The sequence below is a fragment of the Microtus pennsylvanicus genome, chromosome 17 (genome assembly GCF_037038515.1).
Source record: "Microtus pennsylvanicus isolate mMicPen1 chromosome 17, mMicPen1.hap1, whole genome shotgun sequence".
NCBI lineage: Eukaryota > Metazoa > Chordata > Mammalia > Rodentia > Cricetidae > Microtus > Microtus pennsylvanicus.
Genome location: NC_134595.1, coordinates 27,184,319 through 27,210,638, shown reverse-complemented (window position 1 = coordinate 27,210,638; position 26,320 = coordinate 27,184,319). Strand labels below are relative to the sequence as shown.

General features: G+C 50.0%; 2 protein-coding genes across 9 annotated transcripts in view; one reads left to right on the top strand and one right to left on the bottom strand.

Moving 5' to 3' along the window:
* Positions 1–20,562, top strand: part of Sned1 (sushi, nidogen and EGF like domains 1) — a 59,430-nt gene extending 38,868 nt beyond the window's left edge. For 2 of the 4 annotated variants that reach the window (XM_075951777.1, XM_075951776.1), the window contains exons 17-30: positions 664–777; positions 1,411–1,947; positions 2,547–2,660; positions 2,980–3,276; positions 3,455–3,638; positions 5,067–5,179; positions 5,484–5,765; positions 7,308–7,452; positions 7,524–7,606; positions 8,438–8,536; positions 10,276–10,392; positions 10,943–11,030; positions 14,611–14,693; positions 15,605–20,562. In XM_075951777.1, coding sequence (XP_075807892.1) covers positions 664–777; positions 1,411–1,947; positions 2,547–2,660; positions 2,980–3,276; positions 3,455–3,638; positions 5,067–5,179; positions 5,484–5,765; positions 7,308–7,452; positions 7,524–7,606; positions 8,438–8,536; positions 10,276–10,392; positions 10,943–11,030; positions 14,611–14,693; positions 15,605–15,630 — 2,282 coding nt within the window. In that variant the 3' untranslated portion in view covers positions 15,631–20,562. Of the gene's footprint in view, positions 1–663; positions 778–1,410; positions 1,948–2,546; positions 2,661–2,979; positions 3,277–3,454; positions 3,639–5,066; positions 5,180–5,483; positions 5,766–7,307; positions 7,453–7,523; positions 7,607–8,427; positions 8,537–10,275; positions 10,393–10,942; positions 11,031–14,610; positions 14,694–15,604 lie in introns of those variants that run through there. The other 2 variants (XM_075951779.1, XR_012908184.1) reach the window with 2 other exon arrangements.
* On the bottom strand, positions 15,871–25,659 carry Mterf4 (mitochondrial transcription termination factor 4). 5 transcript variants are annotated; one of them, XM_075951780.1, is made up of 5 exons: positions 25,533–25,659; positions 25,113–25,324; positions 23,912–24,410; positions 22,212–22,396; positions 15,871–21,301 (listed from the first exon to the last, which is right to left on the bottom strand). In XM_075951780.1, exons 2-5 carry the CDS (start codon positions 25,131–25,133, stop codon positions 20,960–20,962), a joined length of 1,047 nt encoding a protein of 348 aa, XP_075807895.1. In that variant the 5' UTR covers positions 25,134–25,324; positions 25,533–25,659; the 3' UTR covers positions 15,871–20,959. The 5 variants fall into 5 exon arrangements, with proteins under 5 accessions (XP_075807895.1, XP_075807899.1, XP_075807896.1 ...); XM_075951784.1 differs by lacking the exon at positions 25,533–25,659 and having other exon boundaries at positions 15,871–21,090; positions 25,113–25,223; XM_075951781.1 differs by lacking the exon at positions 25,533–25,659 and having other exon boundaries at positions 24,595–25,145.
* Positions 25,660–26,320: the final 661 nt, after the last annotated feature.

The following is a 26,320-nucleotide window of genomic DNA, read 5'->3' as shown; positions in this document are numbered from 1 at the left end:
AATACCACCATTGATTTCTTTCTTAAAATGATGTTTAGATTTCTTTACCTTACGTGTGTTAGTGTTTTGCCTGCATTTATGTGTGTACACCATGCGTGTACCCGAGGAGGCAAAGAGAGGACACTGGATCCTCTGGAACTGGAGTTACAGAGCCACCATGCGAGTGCTGGAACCGAACCTGGGTCCTCTGTGAGAGCAATAGGTGCCCTTAAGCGCTGAAGTGTCTCTCCGGCCCCCACCATTTATTTACTTCTCAAGTGTGACATTAGACTTTTCTCAAATCGAACATTCAAATTCAGGAGCACAACTTCTGGTTTAAAAGCAGCAGGTGTTGTTTTAAAGCTACAAACTGTCCCCTGAAACATGCTAGTTTCATGTGTGTCTGCTACAGACAGAAATAGCAAGGTCAGCATAAGGCATTTCCTGCCAAGCCTGGGAGGCTGTGGGTCCAGCAGGTTTTCTGGGAGACTCTTGAGTGGTTCAGAAGCAACCCCAGCCATTGTGTAGCTAAGAGCCGGGCATGAGACCTCTACAGATGACCCTGATTTGGCCTAAGCATCAAGGGGTACTGTAAACTTGTCCCGGGCCTCGATGCTACTTTCTAACCATTTGCATCTAGAGTAATAATGGCTGCCTTGCTTTGTTCTTGGGATCTTTCCTTAGAAATAGATGAGTGCCGGTCTCAGCCATGCCTGCATGGAGGCTCCTGCCAGGACCTCACCGCTGCCTACCAGTGCCTCTGCAGCCCAGGGTACGAAGGAGTCCACTGTGAGCTAGGTAAGAGGTCTGCTCAAGACACTGGGGTTCCCCAGCATGGCCGCCTTGTTCCACCACTCCTTCCCTTAGACAGAGCTCTGCCCAAGTAACCATCCCATCCCCTCTGGCTCTCCGAGGACCATTCTTATGGTCAGGATAGATTTTAAAACGTCTCTGTCCCCTCCTGCCCTGGGGACTGAGAGCTCATCTGAAAATCCTTGGCCTAGGAATCAGACTCAGGCCTGGGGGTGGGGCAGAGGAGATACACATGTTGGAGAGAGCAGAGGCCTGACTAATATAGGACAGGATGAGACCTGCATCCCTCGTGTCTGAGTGGGGGCGCTAAGCCCCAAAACAGAGACGCTGGCTTCTGGAAGGGCAAAGCCTGGGAGCTGTTCCCAGTTGTATGCTAGAGCGCATTCAAGCATGGAGGACAGAAGCAGCCACAAGGATGTTAGGGATGCTTCATTAGAGATAGGCAATATACCAACCAAGAAGGAACAAGTGTTAGTGACAGAAGAAAGGCTGTGGTCCAGAGTTGGGACCTCCGGGACTGAGGCCTCGGGGCCTTGCTGATCGTCAGGGAGCAATTAGAATCCTGGGGGACATGCAGGGAGCTCCAGCATGAGCCAGTACCATCCCCTGTCTATGCAGAGACAGACGAGTGCCAAGCACAGCCCTGTAGAAATGGAGGCTCCTGCAGGGACCTCCCGGGAGCTTTTATCTGCCAGTGCCCAGAAGGTTTCACTGGAGTCCACTGCGAAACAGGTAGGGTTCTTTCAGGTGGGTCCCACAGAACCAGGGCTGCTAGGAGATCGGAGGGAAATCAGGAGCCATCCTCTTGCTGGACAAGCCACCCAGGGAAAGAAACCCCCCAAGGCTGTGGTGACCTGGAGGGAGGAAGGAAACTGGGTGGTGGGAGGGATCCCCGAGAGCCCCTCCTACCCACAGGTGCACCATACCCCTCTCCTGGCCACTGCTCCTTGCCTCCCCCCTATCCCTTCTTCCCGCTGTACTCTCCTCCCTCCCCCAGAGTCCCTCCCTGCAGCTCGGGCCAACCCTTTGGGTGTTCTCCAGAGGTGGACGCCTGTGCCTCCAGCCCCTGCCAGCACGGAGGCCGGTGTGAGGACGGTGGTGGGGCCTACCTGTGCGTGTGTCCAGAGGGCTTCTTTGGCTACCACTGCGAGACAGGTAGGATCTCAGGCCTCTCTGCCCACTGGGGGCCCTTCCCTAGCCCTCTGATCTCCTTGGTGGCCCTGTTTGCTGCCTTCACCTTCCTCCACTTCCACTTCCAGGAAGACAGGCTCAGTCCATAGCTCCACATCCACCCTAACTGGCTCTGCTGTCCCTGGAGAGGCCAAGCTTACAGCCCCAGGGACCCACACTCACTGTCATTTCTGGAGAGAACTCTCTCCCCTATTAGCACATGGTAGGTCCCTCAGCCAGGGCCTTTCCTGGCACTGGTACTGGTGCTGGTAGCAGCTTATCCCTGCTCACCATTGCTCCCAGCACCAGAGTACTACTGGACAGCATTCTAGTCCATTCTAGAATGGTCTCTGTCTCAGCCTGAAACTGAGCCCCTCCTGGATGGGAGCACCGACTTAGAGCCAAGACTGTTTTGGCTATGCAATGTCTGGCAGGTAGCACTTAGCTATACAAGGCACAGAGAGACAGCAGATGCCATGACACCACCCCACTCCTTCCCGACTTACGTCACCTATGCATCAAAAGGCCTAGGTACAAAAAAAAAAAAAACAATTCCCCTTCTCACTGCTATTTCCCCCCCTCAGTGAGTGACCCCTGCTTCTCTAGCCCCTGTGGGGGCCGCGGCTACTGCTTGGCCAGCAACGGGTCCCACAGCTGTACCTGCAAAGTGGGCTACACAGGCAAGGACTGCACCAAAGGTGAGGGCCAGGAGCTCCGGGAAGGAGGATGGAGGAGCAAGGGGGCCAGAAGGTAGGCCAGGGGGCAAGTGGGAAAGATGGGCAGACAGATGCTGACCTAGGTCCCCTTCTTGAGAGCAGGGAGGTGGTACCAACAGCCACACATGTGGAAACACAGACTTCCAAGGGTCATGGCAGCCCAAATGAGAAGGCTCCCTGCCAGCAATGGCCTGGGTGGCCAAGCCCCAGAACCAATCTAGGTGACTTGACTGGGGAGCTGCTCTTGCAAGCTTAAAGTCTAACCCCTGCACCTTCTTTGTGTTTGGTGACAACTCTGAAGAGCTCCTCCCACCAACAGCTCTCAGGGTAGAGAGGGTGGAGGAGAGTGGGGTCTCCATCTCCTGGAGCCCACCTGAGGGCACCATGGCCAGACAGGTGCTGGACGGCTATGCGGTCACCTACGCTTCCTCGGACGGATCCTCCCGGCGCACAGACTTCGTGGACCGGAGCCGCTCCTCTCACCAGCTGCGAGCTCTAGCAGCCGGCCGTGCCTACAATATCTCTGTTTTCTCCGTCAAACGAAACACCAACAACAAAAACGACATCAGCAGGCCCGCAGCGCTGCTCACCCGCACCCGTGAGTTCCTGAAGGTGTCCTGGCCACCGCTGCCCAGGGGTGGTTTAGTGGACATCTCTGTGTGAGGGCTGCCCTTCCTATTGGGTAGATCAGAGATCAGGTAGAAAGGAGCAGGCACTGGGCTGGGCCATGAGGAACAGGAGATGTGGCATCAACTGAGCATCCTGTGGCCCTCCAGGACCCCGCCCTGTGGAAGACTTTGAGGTCACCAACATTTCAGCCAATGCCATCTCAGTGCAGTGGGCTCTCCACAGGATCCAGCATGCTACTGTCAGCAGGGTTCGAGTGTCCATCCTCCACCCTGAGGCCTCAGGGGCCCAGGCCACTGAGGTGGACAGGAGTGTGGACCGACTCACATTTGGGTAAGAGAAGTTGCCTCAGGAACGCAGGGCCCAGGGTGTTGTTTGTGTATCCATACACCTACCATCCTTCACCTGAGTGGGGCTGGGGCCTGAGTGAGCCAGCCTCACTGGAGACATGTGCATGTGCGTGTGTGTGTGCTGTCCTACCTCGTGCAGCCCCGAGCCACTACAAACAGCCGTACTCGGACAGTATTGCAAGTACCCCAGAAAGTATAAGAATGCCCTAAAATCCAGGTTTGTAAGCGTGTCCTTCACAGAATTGTCCAAACAACCTTTTTATTTTTTGTGTTTTGCTCTCACAAGTGTCTGTGCACCTTGTACCATAGAGGACTCCTAAAACTGAAGTTGTGGATGGTTGTGAGCCACCATGTGCGTGCTGGGGATGGAACCCAGACCCTCTGCAAGAACAAGTGCTCTTACCCACTGAGCCACCTTCCCAGCCCTCTCAAGACCTCTTTCCTAAACCAGTCATCCAGCTGTGCTGAGGACAGGCTGTCTTTGTTCATGGCCTCCCGGGTTCTTTTCTCCATCCCTCTGCAGACCGCCTGTCTCTTCAGCCCACTTGTTATAGACTGTGCTCCTGTCTTGCTGCACATCTTCCTTTCCATCTTGGCCTGACCTCCGAGGTGGCTGCTTAGGTCTCTGTCAGTAGATCTGCATCATGTCTTCTTAGGCAGTTCCTGACCGCTTCTCTTCTCTTTGAATGTGCCTTTCTTCCATCGTTGCGATTTTGTTTTACTAAAACTGCGCATTTGAACCAGGAGATGCAAGACTCCAGGACTGATTCTCCTCTTCCATGTTGTTTTGGTTTTAAGTGTTTTGTCCCTTGGCTTGCATGGTCACTTTCCCCATTTTCTCTGGATATGCAGCTGGTGTTGGAATGCCCTGCTCCTTAATGCCTGACTCCCCAAATAGGAAGAAAAGAAAATTGAAGTTGGCAGAGGGGCACTGGCTTTTTGAATTCTCTGGATGTTACATCACTGGGTGCGATGGGTCTAGCAACAGTGGAGGGGGGCAACAACTGTGGCCCCCATGTCCTCTGTGGTCAGAAGCAGCAAGTGGAGACCCCTATCACTTAGAGTGTGGTTTCTTTCTGCCCTGCCAGCATTCTGAAGGTTGCTCTAAAAGCCAGACCATGGCCATTACATGGATCCACACAGAGACTTTCTTGGGTTGTCCCATTTCTGGACTTCCCATCTGAACATTTGTCCTCTGACCACACTGTGGCTATGTCCAGACGCTTCTCTCATTTCACTAGATAGTGGGGAAACCTCCCAACCCTGGACCAGTACAGTCCAAGGGCTGACCGCTGATCTGCCCCTCATGGAGGTACCCTCAGCCACTAGCAGCAAAATACCCCATTCCTGGTCACACAGAACTAGCCACAGACCCCTATATGTCCCTCTCTTCCTTGCCCCCTTCTGGCAGGGACCTGCTGCCAGGAAGAAGATACACTGTGCGGCTAACCACCCTCAGTGGGCCTGGGGGAGCCGAACACCCCACTGAGAGCCTGGCCTCGGCACCACTGAATGTGTGGACCCGTAAGTAGACAGGCACAGTTTCTCCCTGCAGTCCTCTGTCGCACTTGGCACCCTCCTGACATTTTATCCTTTCCAAAGTGTCCTTATACCATAAGCCCAGCCCTTGACCTCCCAGCGATTTCTTCCCCAAGGCAGAAGCCCTCTGCATACAAGTTCCCCATGTTCTCCCAGGGTGACAGGGTCACCAGTAACCAAGGCTGGTTTCAGATGCAGCTCCTGATCCCTCTCAGATCTTAGGTGATGTTTTTGCCAAATGCCCTTTGACCTGACTCTTGCTTTCTCCCTCTGTCCATTCCTCGTTCAGGGCCTTTGCCTCCAGCAAACCTGACTGCCTCTCGAGTCACAGACACCTCTGCCCACATGGTATGGGACACCCCCGCTCCAGGTATCTCACTGGAGGCTTATGTCATCAATGTGACCACCAGTCAGAGCACCAAGAGCCGCTACATCCCCAATGGGAAGCTGGTGTCCTACACAGTGCGGGACCTGCTGCCAGGTCGGCGGTACCAGCTCTCAGTTACGGCTGTGCAGAGCACGGAGCAGGGCCAGCTGCACAGCGAGCCTGCCCACCTCTACATCATCACCTGTGAGTGCTCTGACAGGAGGGGGCTGGGAGCCGGTCAGACCCACAGCTGCCTGATGTTCTTGGGGTGTGGTGTCCTTGCCCAGAGGAGGTAGAATAGACAACTGGCATGGGCCATTCCTGGGAACAGAGGCACAGGCACAAGAATGGTGACTTTTTACCCGTGGGTAAGAAAGGACAATTGACAAGGTTAGCAATCTGGAAATACATGTTTGTCAAGCCTTCACCAATCCAATCCAGGCAGCCTTGGCAGCAAATGCAGGACCTCATCCTGAAAGAGCCACCAAGCAGGCAACAAGGAAGAGGACCAGGCCTGACCCAAAAGGAGTCACTGAACATGAGCACAAGAGGGGCCAGAGACCTCAAGTGGCTTTGGGAGGACAGGAAGGGACATTTGGACAGAGAAGCGCAAAAGCGAAAAGCTGGGGTGGGACTTTCAGGTCCCAAGGGTGACAGGGCGCCCTGCGGGAACGCACAAGTGTCCCTCGTGCCCTTTATTACATTCTCAAACCTCACACAAGGTGCGTGAAAAGCTTCAGCGGGGCTGAGCACAGTGAGAGGACAAGCAGGAGCACGGGGACAGGCAGCCCAACCTAAGAGCAGGGCAAAGAAAGCCTTCCTAGGCCCCTCCTCCTTCCTCTTCCCAGCCCAGGAGGTTACTCTGTGAACACTACAGCCACTGATACAGTGCTTATCTGCGATGCGAATTCTCAGTCCCAACCCTGCCATTCTACTAGCTGGGCTCCAGGCAAACCTGCCAGGTAGAAAGCCAGGTGGGGTCTCACTGTGAGCCTGTCATTACAACAGGTCAGAGCCGGGATGGGGCAGATAAAGGAGGAGGCAGAAGGACACTCTAGGGTGACAAGGCCTGAAGCTGCCCATCAGGAAAACTGCTGACTCACAAGGCTGTCATCCAATCTGCTTAGCAGATGAAGGCTCTGCCAGGGCGTGTCAGGGAGCTGGCCTTCCAGGCCAGCGTGTCTGTTGCAGCACAAATGCATGGCCTCTGCTTAAAAAGGATACAGCAGATGATACAGGCTTCTTTGTTGTGATTGGAGCGGCAGCGGGCTGCATCCCGCCACCTGGCTAGCATTACCGGAAATAATTACACGGAAACTGTATTCTTTTAAACACTGCCTGGCCAATTAGTTATAACCTCTTATTGGCTAACTCTTATATATTGATCTAACCCATTTCTAATATCCGTATTGCCACTTGAGTGTGGCTTACCGGGACGAGTCTAACGGGCATCCATCTCGGAGCGGAGAATCATGGCGACTGCCTGACTCAGCTTCTTTCTCCCAGCATTCTGTCTGTCTATTCCGCCTACCTAATTTTCTGTCCTATTAAAGGGCCAAGGCAGTTTCTTTATTTAACCAATGAAATCAACACAAAACAGAAGACTCCCACATCACTTCTTGGGCCACCTGTACCCCTCTCTGCCCTTGCCTAAGCAGAGCCGGGTGTGAGCTGCCACTTTCCTGCAGCAGAGACAGGGACACCAGGCGATCTAGTTGGTGGCTTCTTCTCCTTCCTTTTCTGCAGCCTCCAGGGATGGCACTGACAGACGTTGGCACCAGGGAGGACACCATCTACGGATGCTCAGAAACAGACCAGCCCCTGTGCGCCTTCCAGAGCTGCGCCTGCTCAACGACCACAGTGCCCCTGAAACACCAACTCAGCCGCCCAGGTACACATGCTAGCCCCGGCCCTGGGTTCCTAGGCTGTGCTCAACCCTTGACCCTTCTACCCTGTCTGCAGGTTCTCAGAGCTTGTAGATGGAAGAGCAAGAGTGAGTGCCAGGTTTGGTGGCTTACCCAGCAAATCAGTCACTGTGAGATCACGTGAGTATTGCAAACTTCCTGGCACCAACTTGATAATCAACCTAGTGGTCTCACTGCCCTTGCCCGTGGCGTAAAATATGTTGAGGCCCTTAAAACTAGATTGCACTAGCCTGTGAGTGCTCCACCAGCAATCACGATCCTGACCGTGTGTAAGGTTTTAGACTTCTAGGGTAGCAGGAAAGAAGCCTGCCATCCACAGTGGGAAGGCTGATCAGGTTAAGGGCACTCCAGGAGTCAGTCGCCTGTGAGAGGCCAGCCACTGAACCTCATGGGATTCCCCAGCTCCTTGGTGACTGAGAATGTTTGAGGGTGGGGAGCAGAGGGCATGAGTAGGGGGGGGGAGGGGCAGTGTGGAGCAGGGAGATCATGACAAAAGGACAACACCAAGCCAAGTTTGCAAGAGAGGGGATGCCTGCTGGCGGGCAGGCTGAGATGTGGAGTACCAAGGCAGAGGTCATCAGACTTGCAGACACAGGGCAACAGCAATGCCTACGGGCAGATTAAGTTCTATAGAGGTGATTTGCAGCTGGGGCCAAGAGTCCAGGCTGCTGAAAATGCTGAAAAAGAAGAAAATATACCTACCCACCCAGGAAGCAGGGAGAACCTGAGCCTGGGAAAGCGAGAGAGCCCCACACCTCAGCCAGCCACACAACAAGGAGCCCCCTTAGGAGGCAGCTCAGGAAAGTAGAAAGCATGTCTCTCAGAGGGGCAGTGGGAGACAGGGCTGAGACCACAGTGCTCTTTGCCAGTGTGTAGCATCAATGGGTGAGCTGGCAGGGATGGGCCTAGGCATGAAGCAAGGGCCATGTGGTCACCCTTAGCTTCTCCTAGAACCCACCACTCCGGTGCCGCTCAAGAACACAGAGGAGGCCCCTGAGCAGGTCCGCCTGGCCCTCCAGCTATCCAAGAACAGCAGCAAGGACCCAGAAAGTAAGTCACATGTGTGGAGGGGACGGGAGCTGGCTATTCTTCATAGCTACCACAGTGGGAAGTTAGGAGGCACAGGTTCTGCCCAAGGGGCAGCTGGGCACCCCATCTGGAAAACAGTCCCCTGCGTCATGAGTGAGGGGGCCGCAGAACAGGGCCAACCCAGGAAAGACGAGTCCATCCTGCCTCTTCCCAGTAGCCACCCACACCTCGCCCCTCACCTGCCCTGGGGATGCACCCAGCCTCACTTCAGAGAGGAGGTACTAAGTCAGGCAAATCAGTGAAGAGTGCCCACTGAGCAAGTCCTGCCTTGAGGGATGCCCTCCCAAATCTGGCAACCTGTAGGGCTACTCAGCCTGTACCATCTGATCAGCTGGCTCTCCCCACACAGCATAGCGTGTGTTTCCGGACCTCTGGGCTAGCAGTCGGCAGCACAAACCGATGCCTGCTCCTTCAACCGTCAGACTCTTGCTCTATCCTCCCTCTGATCCCTCTAGGGATTATGGATGAGAGTTTTATGGATGAATCCTTTTTTAAAAAAGATTTATTTATTTATTTATTTATTTATTTATTACAGTATTCTGCCTGCATTTATCCCTGTGGGACAGAAGAGGGCACCAGATCTCAATACAGATGGTTGTGAGCCACCATGTGGTTGCTGGGAATTGAACTCAGGACCTTTGGAAGAACAGCCAGTGCTCTTAACCTCTGAGCCATCTCACCATCACCTAGGACCCAGAACTCTTTTCTCCTCTGAGTCACATCAGGGTCTAGATTGTGTTCACCCAGCTCCAAAGAAGACCTGAATACCTGTGGGAGTGTGACCCTCAAGGTCACCTCACGTGAAAACTCTGCCCTCCAAGGACACCTGTCCCTAGTAAGGGCACTTAGAGTACCAAAGGGTACATTTGCAACCACAGGGCCACTGATCCCTGAACTCAATATTCTCCCCAGCCCAGGGGCACCTGTACCAGCTCCAGTGTGTACCCTGTGTGTGCCCTGTGCACACTGGGAGGATGGTTTGTAACATGAACAATAAAAACCCAGAGGCAGATAAGCAGCCAAGCCACTAGAGAAGTCTCACCTCTGCCAAGGCTGGGTGACTGCAGACTAAGCAGACAGAAACTCTCTCTCCTCCCATTTATATTCCCTCTAGTGCTGGGATTAAAAGTGTATGACTCCCTAGTACTGGGACTAAAGGTGTGAGCCACCACCGTCTGGATTTGTTTCTGTATTGAAGATACCCTACTGCTTTGGGAGTGAATAAAACAGACTCACTGGATAATCACGGGGTTTCTCTACACAGCCCAGGCTGGCCTCTAACTTGTGATCCTCCTGCCTCGGTTTCCCAAGAGGGATTACAAGCGTGTGCCACCATACCTGGTTTGCTTCATTCTTTAAAGCCCAATATCCTGTTTTGTTCACTGGAAAGGCCTTAGGCAGGACAGCTCAGGCTGAGTGTCAGCTCCACACATGTTTCCACGAATGCAGGAAAAAGGCAATTTTCAGACCCAGGCAAGATATAGACTAAGCCCAGCATCCACTGTGTCAGACATAAGAGTTGGCGGGACTGTGCTCACTCACCTGAAAGGGTTCTTGTTAGACAAAGATGGGACAACTTGAAACCAAGAACGCTGATGACAGCTGTTCTTGTGTACTGGGCCAGATTACCAGGAGATGCAGCCTGCAGGACCGGCAGGCTTCCCCAGGCCCTGAAGCTGACACTGCCTTCCTGTTCCCAGGTGCCCCTGGTAGCTGTTCAGAAGATGCCTGTCAGAATGGAGGCACCTGTGTGCCAGGGGCCAATGCCCACAGCTGTGACTGCAGACCTGGGTTCAAAGGCAGACACTGTGAGCTTGGTGAGTCAGAGCTGGCTACTGGCCTTGGGGCAGCTGACTCAGTGACCTGGGACTTGGCCCTGGGAGGCTGAGCATACAAACTGGCTATACTTAAGGGCTTCCAATCTGAGAGACTACAAGGCAGGAGCCAAAAGAGCCCAGGTAGGAAGGATGGTGGATGTGGGACCTGAGGGATGGACCATGAACCAACCACAAGGGGCATGGGGCTACTCAAGGCACTGCCCAGGAGAGAGCCCTAGGAAGTCAGGAATGGGTGGTGATTGCAAGGAAACATTTCAGGCGCTGGACTGATGATGAGAGGGAACATATTTGGACTGAGAACCAAAAGTGTTGGAAGCTCCCACAAAGACATAAAATAATTCCGAGGCCACAAGAACCTTAAGGAAAACCAACCTGCTGAAACTGAGCGCCCTGAGGCAAGGCCCCAAGTCCAGAAAGTAGCTGACAGATCCCCAGGCTCACACAGGCTGCAGGCAAAGGTCTCTCTTGAGAGACAGAAACAGAGCCTCCTCCTCAAGGCTGGCCTTTCTTTCTCCTCTGTGCCACACAGCCTGTGAAAAAGTGCCTCGCCCCTGCACACGGCTGTTCTCAGAGACAAAGTCGTTTCCTGTCTGGGAAGGAGATGTCTGCCATCACGTGTAAGTCAGCTCCGCCTCTGCCCTTGTGCCCTGGTGCTGTGACTTTATTCCTCCCCCCCCCCCCCGGAGGGACAGACACTGCAGGCACTGGCTTGGGCTACTTCTGTCTAAACTGTCTGTCCAGCCCACGAAGCCCAAGAACTGACTAAAGAGAACACAGGCTGAGTCCCATGCATGGAAGCCCTCACACAGTCCCAGGACCCGACTCTCCTCCTTCCCTTAAAGCCCAAACATCAATCAGCACATGAGAGCCCCAGTCCCAGCTCTACTGCTACCCCAGCGTGATGTGGCGGTGAGCAAATCACTCCTGCCGCGGTTTCTCCACCTGGACCAGGAGGAAGGACTGCTTGTCTCATCTCTTGAGACCCTACCTGCTATAGCATTCATGACTCTGGGTCAGGTGTCTGAGGAGGGCCTGCTGTGCTGGGCTGTTCCAGGCACTCAGGGAGCCAGATCCTGTGCTCTAGATGAGGACAGCCATAGCAAAGGCACATCTCTTCACAGTATAGGAGAAATCAGAGAGTTCTCAGGAAGGGAGAGAGATAAAAGCATAAGACGAGGAGAACAAGGAATAAAGGGGACAGGAGTAGGCTTCATGGGAGAGGGACACTGAACAGACATGGAGGAGGTGGAGCTATCAGAGAGAAAATAATGTTCCAGACACCAGGTACATGTGTTTTAAGGTGTCCAATATGTCTGAGGAACAGAGGCCAACAGAGCAGAGAATAATTTGGGAGCAGAAGACGGGAGGGTTCCTGGGATCTTGGAGACCCTTAGACGGACCGTGGCATTTGTTCCCCATGAACTGCAGAGATCCTAAAGGGCTCTGTGCAGACGGTGATGTGTGACCACACTGTTCAAGCCCCTCTGGATGCTCAGAGGAGGAGGAGGAGGAGGAGGAGGAGGAGGAAGCAGGTGAAAGAACAGAAGGAAAACGGCAGAAAGTGTCCCCAAGCTTGAAGCAAAGCCAGGCTTAGACAGAAAGGGAAGAGGTCAAAGGTCCTAATCTGTATGGGTTTGGGGAAGCAGCCTTGACCACCATTCACCCTGGACTCACAATGGCAATCTGATGTTAGTCTGCACCTACCAGTCCTCCAGCTTCCAGCTCTTCTGGTTACACCAGAGCCTGCCTCTGTGTTAGATGCCCCCGTCATGTGAGGAGAATCCTTCATTCAGCAAACTTTCTGTCCTGCTCTTGTAACCTATATGTATCTTTGAAGAGACTCTCCTTAGCTAACAGAGATGAGTCTTGCTTATATTTTTTCTGATTGGTCTTACTAGAGTTTAAATCACTTTACAATTATCATAATGGGTGGTGTGGCTGGGTTTAAATCTATGTATCTATTTATATTTTTTTCCATCTGAACCTTATTGCTTTTTCCTCTTCTCTGGCTGGGTCACCGATTAGAATTGTTTCATTCTGTCCCATAGTCACTCTAGGATTTTCAATGCACAGCTTCAGTTTGTCTCCACTTACCTTGAGTTACTTGCATACAACTGCAGTTACAGGAGACTTACTCCCATCTACAGCAGGAGACTTCCTTTGTGTAACTTAAGATTCCATCTGGTATCATTTTCCTTCTCTGGAAAACTTACTGGAACATGTCTGAGGACACAGACTCATAGGTGATGGTTCTCTGCTCTCGTTGGTCTGAAAGACTTTTGTCTAAGCCTCACTTTGGGCATATTTACTAAGTATAGGATGATTAGTTGACAGCTCTGATTTTTGTTTCAGCGCTCCAGGTTAGAAGTATCTTTATGACAATATACTTGGCACACACAATGAAAAAGGAGGATTTATTTTGGCTCGCGGTTATAGAGGTTTCATTCCATGATGGTGGAGGTCAAGGTGAAGTGGAAGAGCTTCTGGCATGGTTCCCTGGCTTTCTCCTTTATCCACTTGTACAGTCTGTGGGATGGTACCATCCACATCACGGCAACCTTCTCTTCAAACAAACACCCCCAGACACAACCAAGGATGCTCTTTACTACCTCGTGTGCTTCTAGGTGCAACCGAGTTGACAAATTTAGCCCCGTCACCACCCATGTCTTCTCCATCCCTGTAGCGCCTTTTTAATTTTCTCTTTATAGCTTGATCATGTGTTTTGGTTTTGATAGTGTTTATTTTTATTCCCTGAGTATTTATTTATTTACTTATTTTGAGGTAGAGTTTTTCTTTGTAGTCCTGCCTGTCCTGGAATTGGCTAATGTAGACCAGGCTGGCCTCAAACTCACAGAGATATACTTGCCTCTGCCTCTGGAGTGCTGGAATTAAAGGGTTCCTTCTCTGGAATTTGTTAATCTTGTATTTCTGGGGCTTTAGCTTTTGTCAAATCTGAGCCATTGTTCTTATCTTCTTTGTTCCTCCATTTCTCTTCTCTCCTAGAGCTCGATTATGAATATATTTGACTAATACTGTCCCTCGGGTCACTGTAGATCTTTCCATTGTCTTAGTGTTGTGAATGGTGTATATGTGTGTATATCTATGCTTCCTGTTGGGTAGTTTGCATTGCTATGTGTTCAACGCCACACACCTTCTCTTTTGCATCCTCTAGTTTGTTATCAATCCAATTCAACAATTCAACTGCAACTTCAGATACTTGTTGATGGTTGTTGGATTAGACTTTTGGGGGGGGAGGGTGTCACTTTTTTTTTCAGTCTTAAGATTAAACCCAAGGCTGCCCAGCAAGTACTGTGCTGAGTATATCCTGCTACACGTGAAACGGAGACTTGGGAGCTAAACAGGCTTGCTGGCATAGCTAATTAAAAATGGGATGGGCAGGCTTCATCAGGCCTCCTGGTCCATACTGCCTGCCTTTGAGGCTTCCAGGGCCAGACTTCATGACTATGTTCTTGAAACATTCATATAACAGTGGGCTTCCTGATTTGCTTTCTACTGTGGTGACAAAGAACAACCAAAAACAACTTGGGGAGGAGAGTGTTTATCTCAGTCTTTACAAAGGGCAGGAACGTAACCACGACAGAAACAAAGAGTCGGGAACTAAAGCAGAGAGCACGAGGAGTCCTGCTTACTGACTTGCTCCCCACGGCTCATTCGACAAGCTATCTTATACCATCAGGACCACCTGCCCAAGGGTTAAACTAGCCACACCAGTCTGGACCCGCCCACATCAACCATTAGTCAAGAAAAGGTTCCCACACACTTGTCAGACTATAGGCCAATCTGATAGAGGCATTTCCTCAATTAAAGTTCCCTCTTCCCATATGACCCTATCTTGTGCCAACCTGACCAACAAAACAAACAAGCAAGCAAACAAATAAACAAAACACTAACTAAGCACACTGAATCAGACCGTCCCAAAGCCTCAGGACAAGTGGCCTGTTCCAGCAATGTCCTGTCACTGAAATTTCAGTGAGTCTTTTCACCACCTTGGGTTTGTCAGCATTTGTGAAACGGTACCCTGAAATGAATACATCTTTATGCACGCTAGACTTTACGTACACCCCCCCAGTAACACTGTATTAAGAAAATAGTGGGCTCTGCCTCTGTCCAGCCTAGATGAAACAGTTAGACGCCTCTCCTGACGTCTGGTTTCACAGAGTTTTCTTGTGACAACAGGTATAAGAAAGTCTACAAAGTTCACCAGGACATCTGCTTTAAAGAGCGCTGTGAGAGCACAAGCCTCAGGAAACCCCAAGCAGGTACCCCTGGGGCCAGGCTGCCTCGCGCAGTTCTGTGGGTGGGTGGGTAACGGTAGTGACAGGGTGGGAGCAAGCCAGGCTGTTTGCCCAAACCCCAAGCAGGTACACCATGGGGTCAGGCTGCCTCGCGCAGTTCTGTGGGTGGGTGGGTTGGAGCAAGCCAGGCTGTTTGCCCAAACCCCAAGCAGGTACCCCTGGGGCCAGGCTGCCTTGTGCAGTTCTGTGGGTGGGTGGGTAATGGTAGTGACAGGGTGGGAGCAAGCCAGGCTGTTTGCCCAAACACCTCACGTGCGGCTGTACCCACACCCGCACGTGTGGGGGCACAGACAGGCCCAGCGGTGTCTGGAGGCCGTCACTCCAGACAGAGAATCGGTGCTGTGATGGGAAAGCACAGGATGTTACTGACAGACCCAAGTGTATAAGCGCACGTTTAGAAGATCCTTTTACACCCACTCACAGCCAAGCTTCCCCCCAGTTTAAGGTAGTCACAAGCTGCATCGCTGTTTACGATCTTGCTCAAAGTTCTACTGAGAGCATCATGTTCCGACAATGAGAGTCCACCTTCAGGTATGGTCTCCATGACCACCTGAAGCCTCATATCACATCCTTGCTCTGCATAACTAAATCTGAGGAGAGGCAGCTGCAGCATGCAGTCACCAGGAGCGCTGCTTGACCTGAGTATGTTACTACCTCCCAAGGCAGCTCTTGCTTGCTTCCTTCCACACTCTTCCCACAATGCCAGGGTACTTCTGCTCAATCCCCATATGCATCCACCAGACTGAGAGGGCAGATGCCGGGCAGTCTGTATGTGGACTTGGCTGGGTTATAGATGAGGAACAGAGAAGATTAAGGGTGGGGTTTAAGGTGCACAAGGTTCTTTTTCACTAAACTGGTTTTCTTCATTATTTCAGGAAACAAAGTAACAGTCAAACACTGAAGAAATCTTAAGGAACACTCTCCTTCATACCAAGATCTGTTGAGAACTGGAGACACCATCACACCCAGCACCTTAAGCACTGAGGTCCTTTACCAGACACTGATGGCACAGACTCAGCACTGTGTTCTTACAGACCCAACCAGGAAGGCTCCAGAACTCCTGACTATAGCCTCCCTGTACATACAACCTGGTCTGGCCGTGAATACGAATCTGCTTTCAGGTGGAAATGAGACTTTATGGGGGAGGGGCATCTCTCTCTCTCTCTCTCTCTCTCTCTCTCTCTCTCTCTCTCTCTCTCTCTCAGCAGATCAGTTACAGCGAGGCACAAGAATCACCTGGCCCCTTTAGGGCAGTGGGCCTGGGTGGTAGAAGGATCAAGGATGCCAAACAACCCTAGATGTGCTGGGAAGGCTCTAAGGAAGTACCCCCAACCCTATGAATGGCATTCTACTGGTAAAATAGGGTGGGAGCCTTGTCATGTAACACCCAGGTGATCCTAAATGCAGCCTCTCATTGGGGGGTTAGGGTGGATCCTGGGATTCTAAGCACCAATATCCCTGAAATGAAAGAAACTTTGCCTGCTTGCTCCAGCATGCCCCACCCACCTCCCCATGTATAAACTGTGAGATGTTAAAGGGCACTGGATGTTTTTCCACAACAGTCTGGAAAATACTGGGTTACTCTGCGGAGACCCATGTATAGCCCAAACTCAGCCCCACAGTGACTTCCTATTGACGTGACATAATTGGGAATGACAGATTGGCTGGCCCAAGATAATTTACTCCCCTCCCTTGGGAGAGCCAGAACAGTTCACTTTTCCTGTGTTGGGAGAGAGGCGTGTCTGGAAACTAGCCACATCAGCAGTCAGCTTTTTCTTCTACAGTGGAGGACATGAAGGAGAAATGTCACCCAAAGGCCTAAGAACAACCACAAACAAAGGAGCTCCAGGCAACGCTCATCCTAAGGAAAAATGCTCACAGTAAGGGATAGGACATGAGCAAAGGTGATCGGGGCATCAGAACAGCAGGCTCTCGGACATCAAGCAGCAGGGCCTTTGCATCCTCACCGTTTCAACTATGAAAACCCTGTATGAAGAGCAGCTGACAACACTCAAATCCTGTCCGCTCAACAGCATCACCTTTCACCTCAGCCTCCAAGAATGCAAACACAAAACACCTCCAACACTTGTGAGCAATTTAAACCCACGAAGATCAAGAGTCAGTCCAGAAATTATTTGGTTTTAAAATATTTACATTGCAATACATCACTTGAAATATCAATGTATCTTTTAAGAACTCACCCAGAATGCCCAATTTTATAAAAATTAATAACCCCCAGCTACTTACCACAGACTGACTTATAGAACACTTATTTCCAGAGCAACAGGGAAAACAGACAGAAAGCAAGCATGCGTGCGCGCGTACACACAGACACACACACTCACAGAAAACACCATTCAAGGCTGCCTTAGGAAAACGACCCAGTGCCATCACCAGAAGGCAGCAGGGGACCAGCAGCCTATTGATTCAAATTTAAAGGATGGGCTGAACCCAGGTGTCCTCATAGAGGTTCATGTGTTCTCACTTCCACCCTCTGCATCACAGCCAGCTGGAATTCTGGCGATGCAAGAATGAATACAGGTCCCCTGGGGAACAGTGCCTGCTGCCCCCAGAGAAAGATAGCATAAAAAGGAGTCTGTTTGCTGCTCCTGCTTCTAAAGGGTCAGCAGGTGCTGGTAACACTGCCCACCTCAAGAATTTTCAAGATGCAAGAAGATGAGGTCCAAAACTTAACTTAAAAATGACAGGAGACAAGTTCTTGGCTGTAGTCAGTCTCCCCTAAGATCTCTGTCCTCAGATTTCTAGAAGATAGACAACCAGATCCGCACACCCAAGGATTCCTGCAAGGGAAGCCCTGAAGCATCTGCAATCTTAACCCAGGCTGCTGTTTGTGCAGCTGTAGCCAGTACCTCTGTGAGCAGTGAGAGTGCAAATTACCTGGGTTAGCAGGCTTGGTCAGTGGTGCTTCTCTATGCTCGGAAACCGCCCCAGATTCCAGCATCAGAGAAGTGTCTCTTGAACCCTCAAAACCTCAAGAAGAAAGGTCTCAGCTTTCACAAGAGATGCAAAAAGGGCCACATGGAAACAGAGGAGCTCTACCCTGCTCCTCTCGTTTATACTGACCTAAAGAAATGCTAATCACTACTACTACAGAGTTTAGACACTTGGTCTACAACTCAGGAGTTGGCAGGGCAGACAAACGCTCAGATGGCGTGACCTCTCTGGCACCCACCCAACTCTGCTACTGTACTGCCAACACGGTCACAGATGTAGACAGACAGCGTGGCTGTATCCCATTAACTCTTCATCCACAGAAACAAGCAGTAGGCCACAGCTGGCAGTACCTGGCTTAGATCTAGACCTCGGTCTTCTGTATAGAAAGACATCTCCTGAAGGACAAATTGCCATCAAGGCATGAAGACCCCTGAACGTCACAGAAGAAAAGGAGCCAAGATCCGTGCTCGGAAACCTAAGATATGCATCCACCATAAAGCAGCAAGCGCTACTCTGTTCACATCTGAGAGGAGCAGAGCGGCACAGGGCGGGCTCCTGGAGACAGTGCCCAAGGCGTCTTGTAATCCGTGCCTCAAGTAGACGGTCTGGCCAACAAAGACAAACACACTTCACCCAGCCTGTCTTCCACTCTACTCTCAACAAGGCTCTAAGCAGCTGCCTTCTCCTGTAGTGACGTCGGAAAAAAGATCCCTCGAGAACAGAGCCTACCTGACTGGAGATCCAGCACCAACCAGAGGCCTCCTGTCCTCAGTTCATAAAAACGTACTTTAAAGAAAAACATTTATATTTACCAAATATTGCTGAGCCTGTGCATTATGCAATTATTTTTTCCTTTTCATGTCAAAAACTCACACTGGCTTGTCTCCAGAGATCTGGAGGGCCAAAGACAGGGCTCAGAGACCAGCTCCACAAACATCTATGTCAACTTCCATGCGACAGTGAGACCTGCCACCATCCCGCTACAGAAGCTACAGCATTAGCAGTGAATGGCAAGACCAAGTGACATGGCTGGAAATGTAGATTTATAGTAATGACCTCAGGAGCCTCACCTGCCAGGCCAACGCTGCCACATTCCCACTTCCAGTTGGAGCCTATGTTTCAGACAGGACCCAGCCCACTGAAGGCTGAGTGTGGAGCTGGCACACAATCCTTCCAGTGTTTCCCAGTGGAGACAGTCTTGCTGGTGCTGAGGAAGTCGTGGTAACATTCCACACATGGCTCTGCTTTCTCACACGTCTTTCGGAAGCAGGTGTGTGTCCTTCCAAAACAGTCACTGTCCACTTGGGAAATGTCACAATAGAATCAGAAGACTGACAAGGTGTAAAGATTTATTTGGGGGCCAAAATGAAGACGCAATCATGAGTTGTTGGGCTTACCGTTTGCTAATCCAAACACGGGATGAGCAGACATCTAATTAAGCTCAGGGTTAGCATTCTATTTAGTTCTGATGGAGCCCAAGGCCAAATATCCTACATTCAGGGACAGTGGAGGTCACTTCAGTGCCACAAAGTACAAGAGTGAGCAGCAAAGAACGAGCATCACTGTTCTCAAAGAGCTTTGTCTATGGCCAAGAACAGCCAGGAGGCATTTCCCTTCTCTACTGCCCTCGGGCTGCTAGAGGTAGACAGGACAGCTTGCTGTGTCTTACTTTGTGTAGAGAGTCCAACAGGCAAAGACACGGCCTTGCCAGGGGTTGGCCTGCCTCACAGACCTGCCCCAGTGGGAGCTCTGATTGCATGGGAGTCTTGGGATGACGGCTTTTCTCTGTGAATGCTCTTCTCTTTGCAGTCAGGCTCTAGGTGAGTCCAAAGCCTCCGCGCCTTGGTGCTGATTCCTCACAAAATACACCTCAGATCCAGCAAGATCTCTACTTTAGACAGAAATAAGTATGTCAAGCCCATTTACCATCCAAATGTGTTATGGTCACAGTACTTTACTGGGCCAGGTCTTGGAGCAATTTCTCAGCTTGGACACTGCTTTGTGGACCTGATCATTCATGTGCAGTGCAAGGGAGGGTATTTTGCTGGCTTCTACTCTCAAGATCCCAGGGCCCTGACACACAGAAAAATCTCCAAAGATTGTCAGATATCTTGAGAATCAGGGCATCCCCATGTATGCATTGGGTTCTGTCTATATAGGAAACACAAGACCCATAGAGGGATTTCACATGACTATTAAATGTCACTAAGTAGAAAAAAAATATTACCAAGCATTTCTGATTTTGGCTCTACCATCAAAAAAGCTTTCTGCATCACCAACCCTGTGCGGTTTCCTGAGGAAGGGCCACAGACAACTTCCTAGGAGGCCTCAATCCTCTGAGCCTTAGCTCCATCAAACCAGGCCTCTCCTCAGAGCTCACCTCATGCCAGCACCAGTACTGAACAGCACTCGAGACACTCACCGTGCTCCCCAGGGTGATATCCATGCCAGGGTATCTGAAAGATCCCTACAACAAGCCAAAATCAGACCTGGGGTCTGTGTTCTCCATCTATCACACAGAAGGCAGAAGGGAAGTTCCTCAGAGACCAGCCCCAGCCCCTGAAGTGCTGGTTTTGAGCCCGTTCACTCTGGCAGCACAGGCTAAATAGCCAAAGAACCAGGCCTTGAAGTGGCTATTAGCCAGGAACCCACATGAAGGCCAGCTTGCCCAAGCAGGAAGGGTCAGCATCTCACAGATGAGAAGAATGTTTTGCTAGTCCGAAGACTGCAAAACTAAACACATTACTAACCAACATCTTTCACTCTGCTGTACACTGAACACGTTAGAGGGCCGTGAAATGATGTCGGATTAAAAACATGACTATTTTGTGGAAAACCTGCTACTTGTTTTCATAAAATAAAGTGCTATGACATACTACCCTCATGTTACATTCTCATGATTTTACCTTTACTACCACAAGGAAACACGCAGCGGCTCTTGAACCGGAAAGCACCTCTTTCTCTACACGATTTCAGAATTAACACCAACATATTTCAACAGAGAAAAAGATACCAAACTTGGATGGGTGGCATCCCCTGGATTTTAACAGCTGAGTCCTTTATTTAGGATGTAGTGGGCCGCCACAGAAGCCACTAGACTGAAACAAAGCATCTCCTATTTGGTTTGATGTGCCTACATAACAGTTTCTTTTTTTTTTCTATCAAATGACCAGTGTTAGTATGAAAAATACTCGAAGATCCAGGTGATCGCCCCAAAGCTTTGAGAATACGGGAATGATCTCCGGCATCTCTGGACCCTTTTTTCCCATCCTCCATCACAGCTGCTCTTCATCTTCCTCCTCCTCCTCATTCTCCTCCTCTTCCTCTGATGCATAGCTCTCAGATTCCTCTTCTTCTCTATCCAAGAGCTTTTTAAAAACCTCAAACTCCTCGGCAGAGGAACGTGCTGTCCTGGCCAAAAACTCAGCTTCAGAAACCCTGAGAATGTCCTTCAATAAAGGGTTAGGGATCTGTGTCTGTCCCTTCTTATCAGGGGTTTGGTACCGTCCAAGGCGTTCCAGGTACATGTGTCTCTGCTTGATCTTGGTTATTGAATACTGTAAGAAATCATTCTTGACTATGTCCAGATGCTTAAGTCCCATCCTAAAATATGCATACTGGAAGACACAAACATGTTTAGGAATCTATGTAGAGAACCTCAAAGCCTATCGTTCAATTCAAAACAAACTTTAGTCCAAAAACATTAGAAAAGAATTGCCTGTAGCTACTCTCTAATACCAACACTTGTGTGAAGTCTGACAGTTTTCAAAGCATTTCAAAATTCATGCTGAGAAAAATGCTGCAGAAAACAAATGGGTGTGTTGTTTTCTTTAAACAGGGAAACAAAAATTATGACTATAGAAAAATCCAACCCAAAGATGCTTTGGAATTTTAAAAAATGTGTGAGTGCACAATTATTTGAGTATGTTACAGAATGCTTGTGAAGGCCAAAGGCCAGCCTAGGTGGTTTACAAGCCTCCAGGAATTTGCCTGTCTCTACCCCACAACTCCCCACAGGGGTGCTGGGGCATTGCACATTCAATTTTGACAGGTCCCCAGAATCTGGTCCTCATGCTGGCACAAGGGTTTTCATTTGTCTGTCTGTTTGTTTTGAGGCAGGGTCTCTACATAGCCCAGGCTGGCCTTAAACTCAGAGGTTCACCTGCCTTTGCCTCCTGAGCTAAGATTGAAGGAGTGTACCCTTCCCAGCTGCACAGTGCTTCTGACCTTACCTGTCACATCTGCTGTCACATTCTCCAAACCCCCCACTCACTCTAAGGGTGGGAAAGTTTTAGCTTTCTCAATAGTAGTTATTTCAGAGTACCTACTTGGACCTGGAATGGGGTCAGGTCCCTCTCTGTCAAGGAAGTAAAGCGGAAGGACAGGTTTGCTTTGGGGGGAGAAAAGAACTGAGCTGTACTGCTCTAGAACAGAAGCTCTGAGCTCTACTCAGAGGCTTCTTGTCCACACAGCTGACCTTACTCAACTTAAAAATCTGAAGTCAAGAGTCTAGTCACTCATTCTCACCTGGAATTTGTACTCTAGCTCACTGGGGTCTGCCTGAAGAACGCCAGGGCACCTGTGCAAAAGCTCAGTGATTTGCTGTGCTGTGAACATGCACCTCTCCTTGAGGACCCTCACAACATCATCAATGTCCCGCTGGCGCATGGTGAAAACCTCAGGGCAACTGTGCAGCACTCTCTTCAGTTTCCCTGTAGGATAGTAAGAAAAGGAAAGCATGTAACTTCAGGTATTCTGGAAAGCCAAGGGCTGAACAATAGTTAGGGGCTGGTAGACGGGTCGGTCAGTGGGTAAAGGCGCCCGCCACCACACCTCATAAATTGAGTACAATCTCCAGGACCCACACGGTGGAAGCAGACAACTGACTCTCAAAGTTGTCTCATGGCATCCACGTAAGTCCCGGAACATGTGCTACCAAACACACTCACAGATACAATACACACAGAAGGATCACCTCCCTTCATAGGATTGCTGACTTCAGACTCTGCCTTCTATAAAGCACCGTGGAAACACGTCCTCTCAGATCCAGCAGCCCACCCTACATCCCTAACCTGGCCTCCGAGTGTCCTCTCGTGAGCCACATTAGTAACTGTATCCAGACAACTGCTATAAACAGGAGCTGTCCCAGACAAGTGGAGTAAATGGTCTTCTTTTAGTAGTTGGACCAATTTTCTTAGGAATATTGGCAAATTTAATAGCTGGAAACTTAAAAACTACTGAGACTATTAACTATTTTTCCCAACAGCATAGTTGGTCACTGTCTCTGCTTGACTGCTGTGTGAAGAGGAATTTCCAAAGGGCAAACTATTTTTGTTTTTTGTTTCTTTTGTTTTGTTTTTGAGACAGGGTTGTAGTTGGGGCTGTCCTAGAACTCACAGATCCGCCTGCCTCTGGCTTCCAAGGGCTGGGATTTAAGGCGTGCGCCACCACGCCCAGCCACCACGCCCAGCCAAGGTGTGCACTTTCCTTTCATCTCTCAAGCTGTTCTTCAATACTGAGCTTAGACTCAGAAGACACTACAGGAAAACCTTTTTTTCTTTTTTGCTCATCTTCTAGAGAAGGCCTACAGAGGAACCAAACAGTGGACTCTAAGCCTCCCCTACTTGGGTGGTAAAAGTCTTACCAGGAACAGTCAATAATAAAAAGAAATAAAAACTGGTCAAATGGGTAGACATCACTGAAGATTTCCATCTCCCTTCTCCAGAGGAATGACAACAGTTAGCAGGAGGCCACTCTGCAGCTCTCCAGGAACCTGGCACCACCAGGTCTAAATTTTTGTACAGGATGTTTTTGCAGTGGTCACCCATATGCATACACATATCACTACCACATAGCAACTCTAAGCATCCAAAAACAGACTTCATGTTCCCACTGTTCTGGAGCTCGAGACCTCAATGAACAGAACACATGGGACTTGTTTTGGCCTTGGTTCTCTCCTCCTGGCTAATCTCTCCGCATACCTCTTACAACACCTTCTGCAGAGGGCCCATCACACATCTCCTCGGAGAACCTTCCAACCTCACTTCACCTTATTAAGGTGTGGTTTAGCCCACACACCACATGCATCCCAGGATAGCTAGGAATGCAACCTAACACATTTGTATATGACCTGTCATGTCACAATATCAGAAGGCTGGACTAAGGCAGGCTATTTTTTTCACTAACTCCGACTCCTCTCACACTACAAAGTCTGCTGCTTCATCTACCTTCTCCAAGGCCAAGCTTCCGCAGGTAACTGGACCGCTTCTTCATTTGCACTGGAGACAGTCTCAGTAACTGTGGACTTTTCTTCAAAGCCATAAATAAAGGTTCTGGGTGCAATCCCAAGAGTAGAAATTCTGAAATTATGTCCAGCAGCTGTTGAGGATGGACGCTTGGCTGTATATTGAGCAAGCTGTTAATGTGGGCTTCATCAAAACCCATGTCCTTGAGGGAGCTGATGACGTTTGCAAGCTCCGTGGACTTAGGATCCACAAAAGTCTTCTGCTCCTCATGAAGACACTGATCAAGATGTGTCCTGTACTCTGGTTCCTGCACATACGTTTTAGGTCTAACACAGGAGGACTCTTGAAGGTTCTCTCCACTGGGTACTGTAGTCAGTTTCCAAAACAAAGAAGGACTCATCCTTTTACGGTCTCTGAGATGAGGGGTCTGCCTGGACAAACAGGTCCAGGCGCGGGTCATTAGTCGGTGCCACTCAGGAACCTGTAAGACAGAGCCAAAATAGAATTAGTTCCACCTCGGGATAATAACTATCACAAGATCACAGGGCGCGAGTATTTTGGACCTTGGCCCATAAAAGCTAACAGTTTTTGTAAACAATCTGTAAAACCCCTGGGCCTAAAAGGTCTCCAGAGAAGGAAATTAACATATAGACGACAGCACTTACAGAAGATATAGGAGCCGGGCACAGCCAATACTCTGAGCTTTATGGAGGACTCCTAGTCATTAATATTTGGCTGAAAATTCTGAACCGCAGACAAGCCACCAGACAGATGCACTACCTAAACTTATTCCAACAAAGGATAATTGTTTCTATGCTACCTTTCATTAAAGTAAAAATATTCCTGGGCAGGAGTCTGTCAATTCTCGGTGTCTGGGACTAACTAACACATAACAAATTAGGCATCCGATGGCTGCCAGACTGGTCTCCAAAACCTCTCTAGCACAACCCGCCTCCCTTCTCTCCGCCTTGGTGGTCCAGGTCTCCTAAGCCCATAGCCGCCACATTAGCCGAAACTCCATAGAAGCCAGTGGCTCATGTCAGGACCAGACTGTCTATGCACACACCACCCGGGAGCGCTATTGCCACAAAGCGGCCGGACATGGTCACAAATAACCTGCGGCAGGGCCTCCTGCACGTCCCGCCCGCGGCTGCTGTGACCCCCGGAACTATGGCAATCTCACCCGCCGTCCTAGAGCAGCCATGGAGCCCCAGAGGCGAACGTAACTGGATCGCCGGAAGGGGCGGTCCTTCCTGGCCCACAATGTCCATCCTCCGGTCCGTGTCCGCCGCAATCCTGGGAGCCAGCGTTCCTCTGTTCCGCGGCCAAGCTTTTAATCCCCTGGGCTCTTTCCCAGCGCCGCAGCATGCAGATGCAGCTACCTTCAGCTGTGCTCTGCCAGGAACAAGCAAGACCACAGGGGTTTCGCAACTGCCCTTCCAAGTACGGGAGAAGCTAAGTTCACACCATTATTTCCTGTCGTAAACCACACTTACAGGCGCGCCGGGAGAGACGGGACACAAAAACGAAGCAGGTGTTAAAAATTCTATAAGCCCTAGTGCATGAACTGGTTTCTTGGAGCCCATTCCCTATGGAAAGATACCTTGCTCAGCCTCGATTCAGGGAGGAGGGGCTTGGTCCAGCCTCAACTTGATATGCCAGACTTCGTTGACTCCCCATGGGAAACCTCACCCTTTCTGAGGAGTGGAGTGGGTGGGAGGTTGGGTGAAGGGAAGACTGGGGAACTGTGGTTGATATGAAAAATGAAAAAAAAAAACCTTAAATAAAAATTTTAAAAAGATCCTATAAGGCCAAATAACCTAACTGTAATTGTGGAGTTAGGATGTCGCAGACCAGAATCAAATTATCATGGATTATCTTTTAGCCTTTTTGAAATTCATTCACTGTCCAACTAAACAGTTTTGTGACTATGAAGGCCTTTAAAATACATTCTTAGACCACCACTGGTTCTCACCAATCCAAAAGCTAATCATATAATTAGTTAACACCTAAAATACTGTAGGTAAATGTCTTTGCAGTCACCTTCCTATCTCTATCCCTATCAATGTGTCCGGTAAATGCCTTGATTATGACTTTGTTCTGTAGCTAATAATATCTCACCTAACTATACCCACAGTGGAATCTCTTTTGGAGCAACCAAAATTCATGCTCCCGGGCTCACCTTTGAAGTGAATACTGGTTTTGGTGGACACTGTAATACAGGAATAACTTCTCAGGACAGCCCCAAATTCTTCCTGAAATGGTAAGCTGGATCCAGACCTAGATAAAGGTATTTGGCAAATTGTATTGTTTTAAAATGCGTGTTTAGGGTCAGCAAGATGGCTCAGCAATTAAGATACTTGCCACACCAGTCTGATGACCCGAGTTTGA